Here is a 13,809-nt window from a genome sequence, read left to right as displayed (position 1 = left end):
GCCGTTGCCGACAGGTGACAGCTTGCTCCGCTTTACTTGATTCGCTCCAGGCTTTTGCCCTGCAGCTAATGGCAATTACCAGTACGACATATTGACCAGCTCTGCTGACAACAGCGTTCAAGTTGGAGTGTCTTGCACAACAACAACAACAACATCAACAACATGCTCAATTACCGCGAAACTGTTGTAGGGCTGAAGCTACAGAATATTTTAGTAGTCGATTAATTGATGGACTAGTCAGTTGGAATAATCGAGTAATCAGATAAGGAACATGAAAAATTAAAATACCTGAGCTCAGCCTCAAAGAGTATATATAAATATATATATATATATATATATGTAATATACATATATATATATATATATATATATATATATGTAATATATATATATATATGTAATATATAGATACATATATAAATATTTTTTTAAATGAGGATCTATGTACAACAAAAGAACAATTGGCTAACTTGCATAGAGAAAGTCAGCTAGCATATAAATGCTATAAAATGCTAAAGTTTTTTTCACAATGCTCTTAACAAATGGTTCAGACACATATTCCCACAAAAAACGGCTAAATATACCTATAAACTAAATTATGAATGCATTAAAAAACATTAGCTCAAACAAAAACTTAGCTTACGTTGGTGTTAACAGGGAGCAGTTGGATTCAGCCATGTAAAAAGAGGCAGACCAGAGGGCAGTGTATCCACCCTAATCAATAAAAGTAAATGCAAACACTTTCAAAATAAACCATGACAACGCCACTTTCATTAAACGAATACTCGAAGCAACAACATTTAATTCGAATGTTTTTTCTAATCGAATACTCGAGTTCATCGATTAATCGTTGCAGCACTATACTGTTGTTTCTTTTCTTCTCCGATTTTCTTCTTTCCTTTCTCTGCTCCAGAGGGATAAATTCTCTTCCACATATCCGTGCATCTATTTTCCAAGCAAGTTTGAGCACCAATCATCGCAAAGCAGGTTTAACGTCACTCCCCAGGTTGCCAGATTGTAATGACAAGAAAATGGATGTTTGCATAGATCAACGGCAATGCGCGCCACATTATTCACGATGCTCTATTAACAACGTATAAAATGAGGTTTCCAGATTGGGGCCCCGCCCCCGAGTGGTCAGGGGCCCTAAGCAGCTGCATAGTCTGCGTATATGCTGGGCCGGCCTTGATCCTATCCTATTGTTTAGCCACAACTGGATTCATTACCTTGTTACTTTTAATCCTTCACACAGCCGCTGGAAACAAATGTTTTATCCATCTGCAGGCGACCATCGTGATTTTACAGCACTATTTGGGTGTGTGTCTGCCTTAAGGCAAAACACTACCGCTTTTGTCCAACGGCGTCGCTGAAATTGACTAAAACTGAACAGTTTCCAAGTGTTGCCATTGACAGCACTTAAACCTCCACTCCATTTGAACTGGAAGGGCTGGAAGCGAACGAACGTATTCGCTGTCCCCCTCCTTGTTCAAATGGAGTGGATGTTTACTAGTGACAAACAGATTGAAATTCACAGACAAAAAAAATAAACTAAATGATTGTACACGTACATGACAAAGCAGTACTAACAATGCATTTGTAATTGCAATCATTTTCTGGGAGAAATTGAGCATTAACTGACAGAATTGCATGGGTGCCAATACTTTTGGCCAGCAGTGTACGTCGGCTCCTTCATTGATGATGTGAGTATGCGTTGTAAAGTGAATTAAAGTCGCTGCACATAGACTGTGAACATTCCTCACAATGCTTGGTGGAGAAACAGTTGTGTTGATGTCTTTTTGGGTCCGTTTTTTTTTTCCGATCGTACACAATCGTGATCTAGTTTTTATCGGCCATGACTGTTTGCTTGGATGACCAAACGTCCTCTTTGCCCGGACATGTCCACTTTTCACGTCCTGTCCGTTGCATCCGGCCTGATTTATAAATTTGTGAAAATGTCGGATTTTCATGATTTTTCACGGGAACAATTTGAGGAGAATCGCCTGCCTGCGTTGACGTGGCTCCTACTAGTAGTGTGAGAAGTAGTAGTTCTGAGAGACGTTTATGCTGTTGTATTGTGTGTCGATGTGCTGACTTTATGCAATAATATGGGCCATCAGTTGACCCTTTGCGGTGCGTTGCTGCCACCTGCTGGTCAGAATAATTCGCGGCATCTGTTTTTTTTTGTCACGGTTTTGCCCATAAGCTCATTCACTTTCACAGTGCGGTTGTCTAGCGGTAGCATTGACACTCGTGAATGCTTTCGGTTACGTTTCTGCCTCGGAAACAAATGTCTAAGTATTTTATGTGTATAATAACATATGGATGGGCAGTGTATGTATACCTAAGTGGTGAAGGGTCACATGTACAAAACTTCTTAAGTTGTGGTGTCTTGTAGAGGCCAGCCAATCGGAAGGCCACAGTGCATTGTGGGTTGAATCGTTATTTTGAGTGTACACTTATTGTAAACAACTGAGCAGTGAGAATCGTCTTTGCTTTCATCATTGTCTTTGATAAATGGGACACTCGTGTTGTTTGAAAGGCGATAATTCAGTACATTTATTTATTCCATGGACAGCACAGAGCTCTCCTTTGCTGCAGCAGTTATAAAGTACGAGGAGTCGGGTCAATGTGCGCATGGACTCATTTTTCCGTTCAAAATTAAGGCGATAAAAAAAGGGCAATTCAACAGAAAATTGCTCAGCTCTTTCAGAGAGAGGAAAGAATTGAAGAGGCTTATTTCATTAAATTTTGTTACATTTGTTAGATGGGGAGGTTCAGAACATCTTCCATGTCAATGTGCGATCTTCAAAATACATTCCATTTCACTGTAAGTCATTTGTATTTTTTGTGACATGATTATTTGACAAAAAATTTTCACAATTGTAATTCTATGTTCTTTCGGAGTTCAATTTTTGCATTTAGACGTGAGGAAATGAGGGAAAATAAAGAGATAGAGGTTGGGAGAGGTTGGGGTTTCTGCTATTTTATTAACTGTTACATTGAAAAATACAATTTTGAATGAAAATCAACTTCTCATGTTTACCTTGTGATAGGATGTGTAATGCAGTAGCCTAATGCATGTGTAATACCGTTTTATTTTTATGTGTGTAAAAAAAAAATTCTGGCTCCGTTCATGTCGGGGAGTTCCAGCAATGAATTCTAGCCACTTTCCCCTCTGGCGGTCACCCTAGTTAAGAGCCGTCATGGCGTCAACATCCTGAGAAGAAGCAGCACCTCCCATTTTACTGCGCTGGCAGCCTCAAATCAGCCTGACGTTGGTGACTGTCACATCATCCTCCACCAACAGCCTGTGGATATCTTGCAGATCATAACCATCATTCTCGTATTCCACCTCAAAGTCGTTGCCGACGGCCAAGCGGAAAATGTCGTCGCCGCACTCGATGGTCATCTGTAAAAGAATGCATGATTAGTCCAGCCGACGTGAGAAGAAGCTCCAACCACCTCAATTTTTTGTAATTTGATGGTGTGCCTAAAATGACATAATGACCTCAAAGTCGCTTCCGGCTGCGAAGGGGAAGGAGTCCTTTTTGACGATCTTGTTGACATACTTTCCATCAACATGACTCCCGATGCGGGTCAATAGCTCAAGGTCCCCATCTTTGAAATCAACTTCGATGCGCATCGGGGTGTCTTCACCGTGGCCCAAAGATAGGTGGACGATAAACCTGCAATACAGACAGGTAGTTCTTGTAACAGCGAACCTAACACAACGTGGGGGAATGGTGACAATTACTTGGTTGGGTTCGGCTTCACTTTTCCTTGGATGACGATGATGCAGCCAGCGTATAGACGCTCTTTGAACAGCACTTCGGAAACTTCCTGCACGCACACATAAAGGCAGCGTGAAATTGATATATCAGTCAAGCGCTAATCGCTATGGGCAACCTCCAGAACATGCCAACTACAACTCATACAATCGTCAACTCACCTGGTACACATCCACTTGGAGGTTGCAAGTGCCTTTAATGCCGTTGTACATAATCTCATCGCTATCTGGTATTGAAACAAACATCAACCAAGGTAGGACACATGAGATTTGACATTAAGATTTTAAGTGTGAGTGAGCACATTGCATATTAGGAAGCCATGAATCTTCCCAGCTAAATAATCAGCACACCATGTGATCCTGTGCTCCATCGGTAGACCACATTCAAGCTGCGTCCGCAACACGGTCACGTTTCACAGATGTATATGAGCGCAGAACACTTGCAGCCTCGGAGTCAGAAGTATGATAGTGCACAATTTGCCAACTAAGCAAATGTATTTGATTGATAGGCAGCTAATAATGATGCCTGAATCTCTCAGAATGGAAAAAGTATTAGTGGTACAAGTAGGCCTCTATTATCAATCGTATGCAAGCTCATTCTTAAAGTAGACGAAAGACTAACTGAACTATATGAGGGGCCGTACAAGACATTTTTCATTCTGGCCCTCACACACACATACATTCTCCATTCACATACATATTCACCCTCACACACATATATTCTCTCACATTCATATATTATTCACTCTCCAAACTACGGCCCGCCTCCACATTCGGTCCGGCCCCCTGAACAATCAATTTCTTTTTTTTCCAATAGTGTTATTTATTTCCTGGCTTTTTTCTGTGAAGAACCCAGAGGGCTATTTGGTTATTATCTATTTAATTAATAGTGATAATATTATATTATGTTGAGGTAATTATCGAGGTTTGATTGATTAAATATTTGCTTGGTTGATTGATTGAATATTTGCTTGTGCTCATACATACCATAAATACATAATGCCATATTTTTCTTACTTATATAACCAGTAAATGATTATTGCTTGCTATACCAGGTTGTAGTATAATGCTTAAGTGTTACAAAGGGTAAAAGGGGGTCGGGATGACAACTATTTTGCTTCATGGCCGCATCATTGCGTAACTAGACCTTCCGAGGCATCTTCAGCACCTGGCGTCTGGACTTCCGTCTAGACCTTCGAGGACAATTTTCCATCCATGGCCGCAGCGTTGCATAACTGAAGTGTCTGGATTACATAAGATCTTGCTTCCACATGTGTATTCACTTAGTTCCACCTACATGCACACACATATCCAATCGAAAACCACATGGGTGTCTCCAGCTTGCTCTCCCCTCCCTTAGGGCGACATCCATCTTTGTTTAGGACAAACCCCTAAATAAAATACCAAGGAGGATATTTTTCCTCGAGATCAATTTTGGTGACTCACGAGTCACATGTTGCTCTCCTTGGCCAAGAAAACTGAGTGTCTTCTCTCCTTATGTCTACCTAAAGATCTATTTTTGAACTTGACATATTATCTTTATTTTATATTATTAATTTTATTTACTTTTGTTCCGTGAAGAATCCAGAAAGGGTTATTTGATTGTGGCTTTCTGAAAAACAATTCATTTTTGCATTTAGGCACTCCTGCAATCGTCACACTTTTTCTGTTACAAACTGACCCGGCCCCTCATCAGAGAAGGGAAAAGTTATGTGGCTCTCACAGGAAAAAGTTTGAGAATCCCCTGCTCTAATCGAAAGCACAGTGTAGTATAGTTGGTGCACACCAACAGAAGGCGCCAACTCACCTTGGCATCGCTTGCAGATGTAACGTCTAAGGGAGGTGCAGGAGAGGTCGTTCAAGCGACCTCGACGTCCCCCCATCTCAACACAGTCTTCATTTTGGAGGTTAGGCTCACCTGCATCCCAGAGCCTGCACAGAAGTACCTTTCATACCGAGATCCTGCTATAAAACAACCTTTCGGCAGCTGCTCTGAAGCTCATCCCTAGTTGAGCATCAGTCGCATTTACAAATCAAGTGCAAAAAAAAAAAAAAAAAAAAAATCAATACATGAAATTATCCTTAAAAATATATAGTTAAAAAATATATATATATGATTTTGCTCAGTAAGAAGATTTTTTTTGTAATGATCACGTTTATTTCTTATAAGTGTGTTTCTTAGATGGACTTTTAGATGGAATTTTGTAAACCAGTGAAAAAATAATGGATATATGGGAATCAGTTTCTCATTTATGCCTCGTTTCACTGTAATGCAGTAATGCATGTGTGAAACCTTTCATTCATTCCATTTCTGAGCCGCTTATCCTCAAGAGGGTCACGGCTGGAGCCAATCCCAGATAACTGTGGGCGGTAGACGGGGTACGCGCTGAATCGGTTACCAGCCAATTGCAAGGCATAAGGAGACGAACAACCATTAGGCGGGGTACGCGCTGAATCGGTTACCAGCCAATTGCAGGGCACAAGGAGACGAACAACCATTCGCGCGCACACACTCGTACCTAGGGACAATTTAGTGTGGTCGATTAGCCTACCATGCATGTTTTTGGGATGTGGGGAAACTGGAGTACCCGAAGAAAACCCAAGCAGGCATGGGCAGAACATGCAAACTCCACACAGGAAGGCCAGAGCGTTTTTCAAAAAACCCTTGATCCCAGGACTGTGAGGCCGACGTGCTAACCACTGTGTGTGTGTGAAACCTGTTGTGTTTTATTGTGTGCTCTATTTAAAACTGTGCGAAAAGCACAACCCCCCCCCCCCCCCCCCCCCACCAAAAAAAGGGCTCCGTGCCTACCCTTATGTCAGGGAGTTCCGGCAAGATATTCTACGCCGTTAACACACACGCGCGTAACGTAAACGTTGAAGGACTGTGATTGGTCCGCTCTTTTTCCGGTTCAGCACAACACCGCCGCCATTTTCAAACATTCGCACACGTCTTCTGTGTTGCCCACGCGTCAACATTTGTTGTTCAGTATTGATTAGCTGCAGCTGCAAATACACTCTTTTCGGTTGCGCAAAATTGTTCAAGCCCACACCTCCTCTAGTGGCATGGTGGTGAGTTACAGAGCAAAGTGTTCCCGTGACGCAGAAGTTCAAGTGCGCAATGACGGCGTAGGGCAGGCTTCACTAAATCCGGACCTCGGTGCCACTTTTCCTGTCGTGTTTTCCATGTCTCCCTCCTCCAACACACCTGAATCAATATAATCAGGATCATTATCAGGCTTCTGGAGAGGTTGCTGATGACATAATCATTTGATTCAGGTGTGTTAGGGGAGAGAGACGTGGAAAACACGACAGGAAAAGTGGCACCGGGGTCCGGTAGTGTTGTATCGGTCGCGAATGATTCGTTCTTTTTGAACGAATTGTTTGGGTGAACGAGACCGAACTAATCACCATCTGCACTGATTCGTTCTATGAAGTTGGTGCTTGTTCACTGCGTGGGAGGGCGTTGAGCAAGCGGCAGCGTCTTCTGACATCGCACACGACCAATCAGACGCCAGCCTCATCGCGGGCAGGGGAGGGACCGGAAACAGAATCAGGGCGTATGTCACTCACTTCCACGTGTGGCCAATAAGCAGCCAGCGTGCAGGCAAGGGGGCAAGACTGAGTTTTGTCACTTCCCGTTCAGTGACTCGGTCCTCCGGTTCCTGACCTAGCTTGCTGCTAACGTGACTTTCCAGTAATGACTATGCGGTGAACGAATCAAAAAATGAAAGGAAAGGACTTTGTCACATATTTGTTAACGTGGAGCCTATCAAATGCAGCTCAAAAAGACAAAAACACCACACAAATCTAGCGAGCATGGTTTAGTGTACTACTTTTCTCAACAGACTCGGGACTACCTATTACGACATACTATCAAATTTACAGTAATTTAAAACACGGGTAGCTACGAGGCAAGCAAAAGCTGAGCTGCGGTCGCGTGACGGCAATGAAGGGGGCAAAGAACTGTCACTATATGGAGGCTTCATGGCAGCGATATTTACCTCATATGTGCACAGAAAAAAAGAATAGTATGATCACCATAATACTGATTTGCAATGAAACGGTATACACATGTCCATTTTTTCCAAGTGTTTTATTTTTTTTTTCCCATGTCAGGTGTTGGTTGGTTTGACAAATTATGTCAATCCGTCCATCATGTGCTACTCAAGCGCCCCACAACAACGCACATGGACACGGGAGATGTCGCAATATGTCTACATTTTTCTTAACAGACTAATGAGAGTAGAAAGGCGATATCGTAAAGAGCAAACAATTATTTCTCGTCAGCATTTGACAATCTGAGATGCGGGGACGACAGGGGAGCTGACCGGATTATTTTATTTATTAATACCAGTGCAAAACGTCAATACGATCACCATAATACTGATTTGCAATGAAACTGTATATACATGTCATTTTTTTCCGAGTGTTTTATTTTTTTCCCCCGTGTCAGGTGTTGGTTGGTTTGACAAATTATGTCAATCCGTCCATCATGCACTACTCAAGCGCCCCAAAACAACGCACGCGGACACGGGAGATGTCGCAATATGTCTACATTTTTCTTAACAGACTAATAAGGGTAGAAAGGCGACATCGTAAAGGGCAAACAACCATTTCTCGTCAGCATTTGACGATCTGAGATGCGGGGACGACAGGGGAGCTGACCGGATTATTTTATTTATTAATACCAGTGCAAAAATTCAGTACGATCATCTTAATACTGATTTGCAATTAAACTGTCAAATATCAAAATGCAGTATTGTCTTTATTTCAGAGCAGCACATTCGAAAACTAGCTATTTACACTTATAGTTTTAACAATAGTGACTAAAAATAATAGTGATGAGCATGAAAACAAAAATACAACAGAGTGAGAGGTAAATATGTGTTGGTCGTTCCATTTAGAAATTAAACTTTCGATTTATTTTTATTTTCGTGACAGCAAGCATGCTGCGTTGGCTGGTAGCAGGCTAGCAGCAGCATTGTATATGTGATCGAGAACATGCTAAAGAAAGTCCGTGCGCCCCCGACCCCAAACCCCCACTCCTCCCACAAAAGGAAAATGTTTAACCGTGTCCTAAATCGAAATGCAAGCACGAGCCATGATTTTGAGCCCATAGAACTAGGACAGACGACGCGGAAGTTCTCCCTCGCTTTTGCAGCAGCGGGTGGGAGGGAGACGAGGCTGTCTGTGAAAGCAGAATGATATTGCCTGTCACTCATTACTGAAACTACGACGAGTGGTCAATGTGCAAGAGAGGGAGGGACCAAGAATGTCACTTCCCGTTCAGTTATACTGCGAAGCGGTCTTTGGTGATTCGTTCGGCAACGTCACTTCCCGTTCAGTAACCGAACGATTCATTTGGACGGGGAGGGAGATGAGGGGGGCGAACGATTCGTTGAACGATTCGTTTGAACGAATCTTTTTACTGAACGATCCGGAATGGATTCGTTTACTCAAGTGAACGACAGATCCCGTCACTAGGGTCCGGATTTAGTGAACCCTGGCGTAGGGCCTACGGCGTCGCTCCGCTGTCACCGGAACGCAGAAGCATAAATCAGCCTTGACTAGAACCATTCTTCTTAACAAAACGGCCTGTCAAAAAACATTTCAGAAATTCTTTTTAACTAAACGGCCTGTTAAAAAGCAGATACGCTGAGGGATGTTATTTTGATCGATTCTGATTCGGTTGTGCTTTACCAATCATCTTATTGATAATAGCAGTCGCCACATAAGGCTGTTCAGTTCCCTATAAAGCAAAGAAGAAGCACTTTTCCTTGGGTGCAGCTGTCATTTTGGGTGTTATAGTGATGAGTGAGTAGGAAGTACCCAAATTTTACGTGTCTACATTACGCTTTCCTTATACTGCTTACGCTAGTTCTGATTTCAAAGGAGTTCCGTCAATCCACTTCCACGGGTATGGGCTCTTCAGGCCGATCCAGTAGTCAAAGCCATCGAGTTGTTCTTTCAACCAGTCCTGAAACAAATTGCATCAGTACTAAAGGGCACGAGAGACACTTAGTGAAAGGCCGCTCACCCTCTCCGCGCTGCTCCGGATTATCAGCAGGTGCCCCCCATTGGATGAACAGTAGCGTTTGGCATCATCCCAAGATTTAGAGTCATTGGCAAAGCAGTAACTATGTTGGTTGTTGAGCCGCCAGGGTGCCTGACAGCCCTCAGCAGACTTGGGCCGTCGAGTAGGCGATACAACCTTCTTATCAGGGCCCGTAAGAGGAGGGCCCGTAGCACGAGGGCCCGTAGTAGGAGCGACCGTAACAGGAGCTACCGTAACAGGAGGGCCCGTAGGAGGACGGCCCGTAGCAGGAGCGACCGTAGCAGGAGCGACCGTAACAGGAGGGCCCGTAACAGGAACGCCCGTAGCAGGATGGCCCGTAGCAGGAGCGACCGTAAGAGGAGGGCCCGTAGCAGGAGCGACCGTAACAGGAGGGCCCGTAACAGGAGGGCCCGTAGGAGGAGCGACCGTAGCAGGAGCGACCGTAACAGGAGGGCCCGTAGCAGGAGCGACCGTAGCAGGAGCGACCGTAGCAGGAGCGACCGTAACAGGAGGGCCCGTAACAGGAACGCCCGTAGCAGGATGGCCCGTAGCAGGAGCGACCGTAAGAGGAGGGCCCGTAGCAGGAGCGACCGTAACAGGAGCGACCGTAACAGGAGGGCCCGTAACAGGAGGGCCCGTAACAGGAGGGCCCGTAGGAGGAGCGACCGTAGCAGGAGCGACCGTAACAGGAGGGCGCGTAACAGGAGGGCGCGTAACAGGAGGGCGCGTAGCAGGAGGGCGCGTAGCAGGAGGGCTCGTAGGCCCGCAGCAGCGTCCTAAGGGCGTCAAGAAAAATATTCAAATAATATTTGATGATAGCAGTATTCAAAAAATTCAAAGAAAAGAAGAGCAAAACCGTTCATAATAAGTCTTTAAATAATAATGAAATCATTTTTCTAGTGGACCCTCTGCCCGTTTCACTTTTTCCTGTGATGTGATAATTTCACCACAGACCCCAGTCTCACCACCCAGCAGACGAGTGAGCTACCTGAAGGTGCTATTTTTAGCCTCCGCAATTGAGCGACGTTACGGTGACGTCAACTTCATGAAAAGACAAAAGCCCTCCGGGTCAGAAGAAAAAGAAAGAAGAGACCATAAACGTGAAGAAAAACAGAGGTTTGTTGTGATGATTTTTTTTCAACAGCATAAGCACGTAGACTTAGCGCAACTGCAAGCTAGCGGTTATTCACATAGAGTTTATATGACTTAGTGCTAAAGAAAGATTATACTGTATCATTAGCCAGGCTGTTGTTTTAGAAATATTTTCAGTATTCAGCCAGCTGTTGATTAGTTTCAGTTAAATTTACTCCCCCTCCAATTTTTGAGAAATTTGGACAAAGTCTATGGGGGACCCAAATTGTCTTGCTTACTTTCATGTGATGTGAACCACTTTTACCTTGTGTGAAATTTTGCCTTTCAAATAAATTTGCCTTGCCTAAAAAAGTGGCAAGGTTAATTATACAAATACACCATAAAATATGCATTAATAATTTCAAAGTTCTGTGGTATGGGGGACTAAAAGTGCCATGGATTTAAATGCAAACATTTGTTTTTAAATGTGTCATTAATTCATTAAAATGGCGATCACGTTCATGTAAAAAAAAAAAAAAAAATTCAATAGGTATTTATTTGCTGTCTTATTTTATTTAATTCATTATTATTGAATAGTCCTGTGTAGTTGCAGTGCTTCAAGAATGTATTTTCTTTCAACTACGCCCATCAAAGATAGTGACCGGGTCCAATAGACAGGTACAGTAGGCTGCAAGACTTTAGGCGCTATCATGCTGGTTTGACAATGAGCAGCTATTTGACAAATATAATGTAAGATTCCACTTTCTTCTCTAGATGCTCTTCTGAAATATTTTCCTTCTGCCTCTGTACATTCTGGGCCATCTTTTACAGCGAACTTATCCACATCAGCACCAAGTCCAAGCCCACCAAGTCCAGGAAAGAAGTGCCCTTCCAAAACAACTGTCATATGAAAGTGCAATAGATGCTTTTGCATCAGTGAAGACAAGGTGAGTAAGGTTATAGGTCGAGGTGAAAAAAAGTTGCATTTTAAAGTGTTCGGTTTGTCTTTATATAGGTTTGTGTTGGTGGGGGGTGTTAATCATATTGTAACAACAATTGTAAAAGTCATCAAGATTGTGTTCAACTGCAGGTTTTTTGTTGTTGTTTGTTTTCCCTTCGGTCATTAAAAGTTCAATTATCCCTCCCCTTCCAGCACCTCAACCTATATGTATTCATGATCCAGATCAATTGAGATCACAGACAATGGTTTTGGAGCTAAGTTTCTGTTGTGTTGAAGCACATGTCTTTTGGACATTCTCTTCCTACGTTTGATACATTATGACAAAACACACACACAGGCACCACATACAAAATTATCCATCTCGCAATGTGAAACAAAACACCTGGAATGTGAAAAGTTGCATTGAAAACCTCAGTCCATGTAGAACTGTAACATATATGTATTTATTTTTTATTTTTTAATGTTAATTTTATTTATATATGAAAAAATACAATTATACATTAATACAAATCTATTGGGTTTATTGATAATTTATTGATTAAAAAAATCATTAAGATTATAATGGAATTTAAAAAAGTAGATATTTATTTATATCATAGGTAAATACTATGACCCTTTAGTATAAAACTAAAACTAACCAAAACTAAACTACAAGAGTATTTAACTGCCATTAGTCAATATTTAGTATTATATATTTAGTGTTATTATATTTAGTAATAATAATACTACTAATAATATAGTATTATATAATACTATAAAATTAAATTAAAAAATAAATTATTATGAATTTATTAAATTTATTATTATTAAGTTATTAAAATTATTATAATAAAATTTAATAGTAATATTTAGTGTTATTTTTTTAATTCATAATAATTTTAATAGTTTTAAAATAGTTATATATATACATTTGTATTAATGTATAATTTTGGTTCGTTTAGCTTACTACTGACAACAACAGAAGTGCGCTTATTCTTAACTGGGAGGACTGGCTATGGATTCTCACGTTTCTGTGCCAATGACGGTGCTAGACGTCCAATCCATTTGCAGCCTTCCAAGGCAAACCGAAGTGAATTTCCAAGGCAAACCGAAGTGAATGTTTCAGGTTTTCAGTCAGTGGCGGTCAGTGAGTTAAATGAGTGGTATATCAATGCTTAAAGTCAGTCGTTAGTTTTAAATAGGCTTTACTACACCCTTTTTTCAAAAGTTCACAGTCGGATCAGAAAGTGTCTCAAAACCGCGGATGTATAATGTATTGTTTCCATTGTTTCAAATGAGACTGACAGTTTGCTTAATATGTCTAGTAATCTGACAAGTATACATTTCCCCGAGGTGGGGCCAATAAAATGCCCTTTTATATTGATCCCCTAATGATCTGAAGAAACAAATCCAGTCCCAACAACGTTTGCAGTGAACCTTGAAGTCAAATAAAAACGTGAACTCACCAAGCGAAGCCCAAATGCCAAGCACGGTCAACGCTTGGAAAAGGAGCGATTGTGCCTTCTTCATCTCTCAGGTCCAGATAGAAGATCAGCCAGATAAACTTCAGAGGAGAATTTAATACGACGCAAGCCTCTTTCGCTCTGTGACAGACACACAAGCTTGACTACGTCACGCACGCACGCACGCACGCACGCACGCACGTCCAACGACACAAAGGCTGGAGGATGACGCTCTAAAGAACTCGTGCATCAAAAGAAAACAAACATACAAACAAAGAAGAATTCGTGCATCAAACACGTCTCAACGTCACGTGGAACATTTGGAAATTAGGGTCGTACTAGTGATGGAGAAACCTTAGCTTTCTGAAGCAGTAAATATATATCAAGCAACGTGTCGAAATGGTTCATTCAGTGTTATGAAGCATTTGCCACGAATCAGTGTGGTGAGTCACGACAGACGACACTGCTTCACCGCTGCTTTCTGTACCGC

The 13,809-nt window shown here is 42.0% G+C and overlaps 1 protein-coding gene across 1 annotated transcript; it reads right to left on the bottom strand.

The window, feature by feature from the left end:
• Window positions 1-2,967: 2,967 nt before the first annotated feature.
• LOC130911077 (collectin-12-like) lies at window positions 2,968-13,490 on the bottom strand. Its single transcript, XM_057828790.1, has 8 exons — window positions 13,323-13,490; window positions 9,828-10,621; window positions 9,664-9,767; window positions 5,595-5,719; window positions 3,950-4,014; window positions 3,755-3,840; window positions 3,509-3,686; window positions 2,968-3,409 (listed from the first exon to the last, which is right to left on the bottom strand). Exons 1-8 carry the CDS (start codon window positions 13,384-13,386, stop codon window positions 3,260-3,262), a joined length of 1,566 nt encoding a protein of 521 aa, XP_057684773.1. The 5' UTR covers window positions 13,387-13,490; the 3' UTR covers window positions 2,968-3,259.
• Window positions 13,491-13,809: the final 319 nt, after the last annotated feature.

The sequence above is a fragment of the Corythoichthys intestinalis genome, unplaced genomic scaffold, assembly GCF_030265065.1.
Source record: "Corythoichthys intestinalis isolate RoL2023-P3 unplaced genomic scaffold, ASM3026506v1 HiC_scaffold_104, whole genome shotgun sequence".
Lineage (NCBI taxonomy): Eukaryota > Metazoa > Chordata > Actinopteri > Syngnathiformes > Syngnathidae > Corythoichthys > Corythoichthys intestinalis.
Note: the sequence above shows the minus strand (reverse complement) of the source record. Positions and strands in the feature narration are given on the sequence as shown.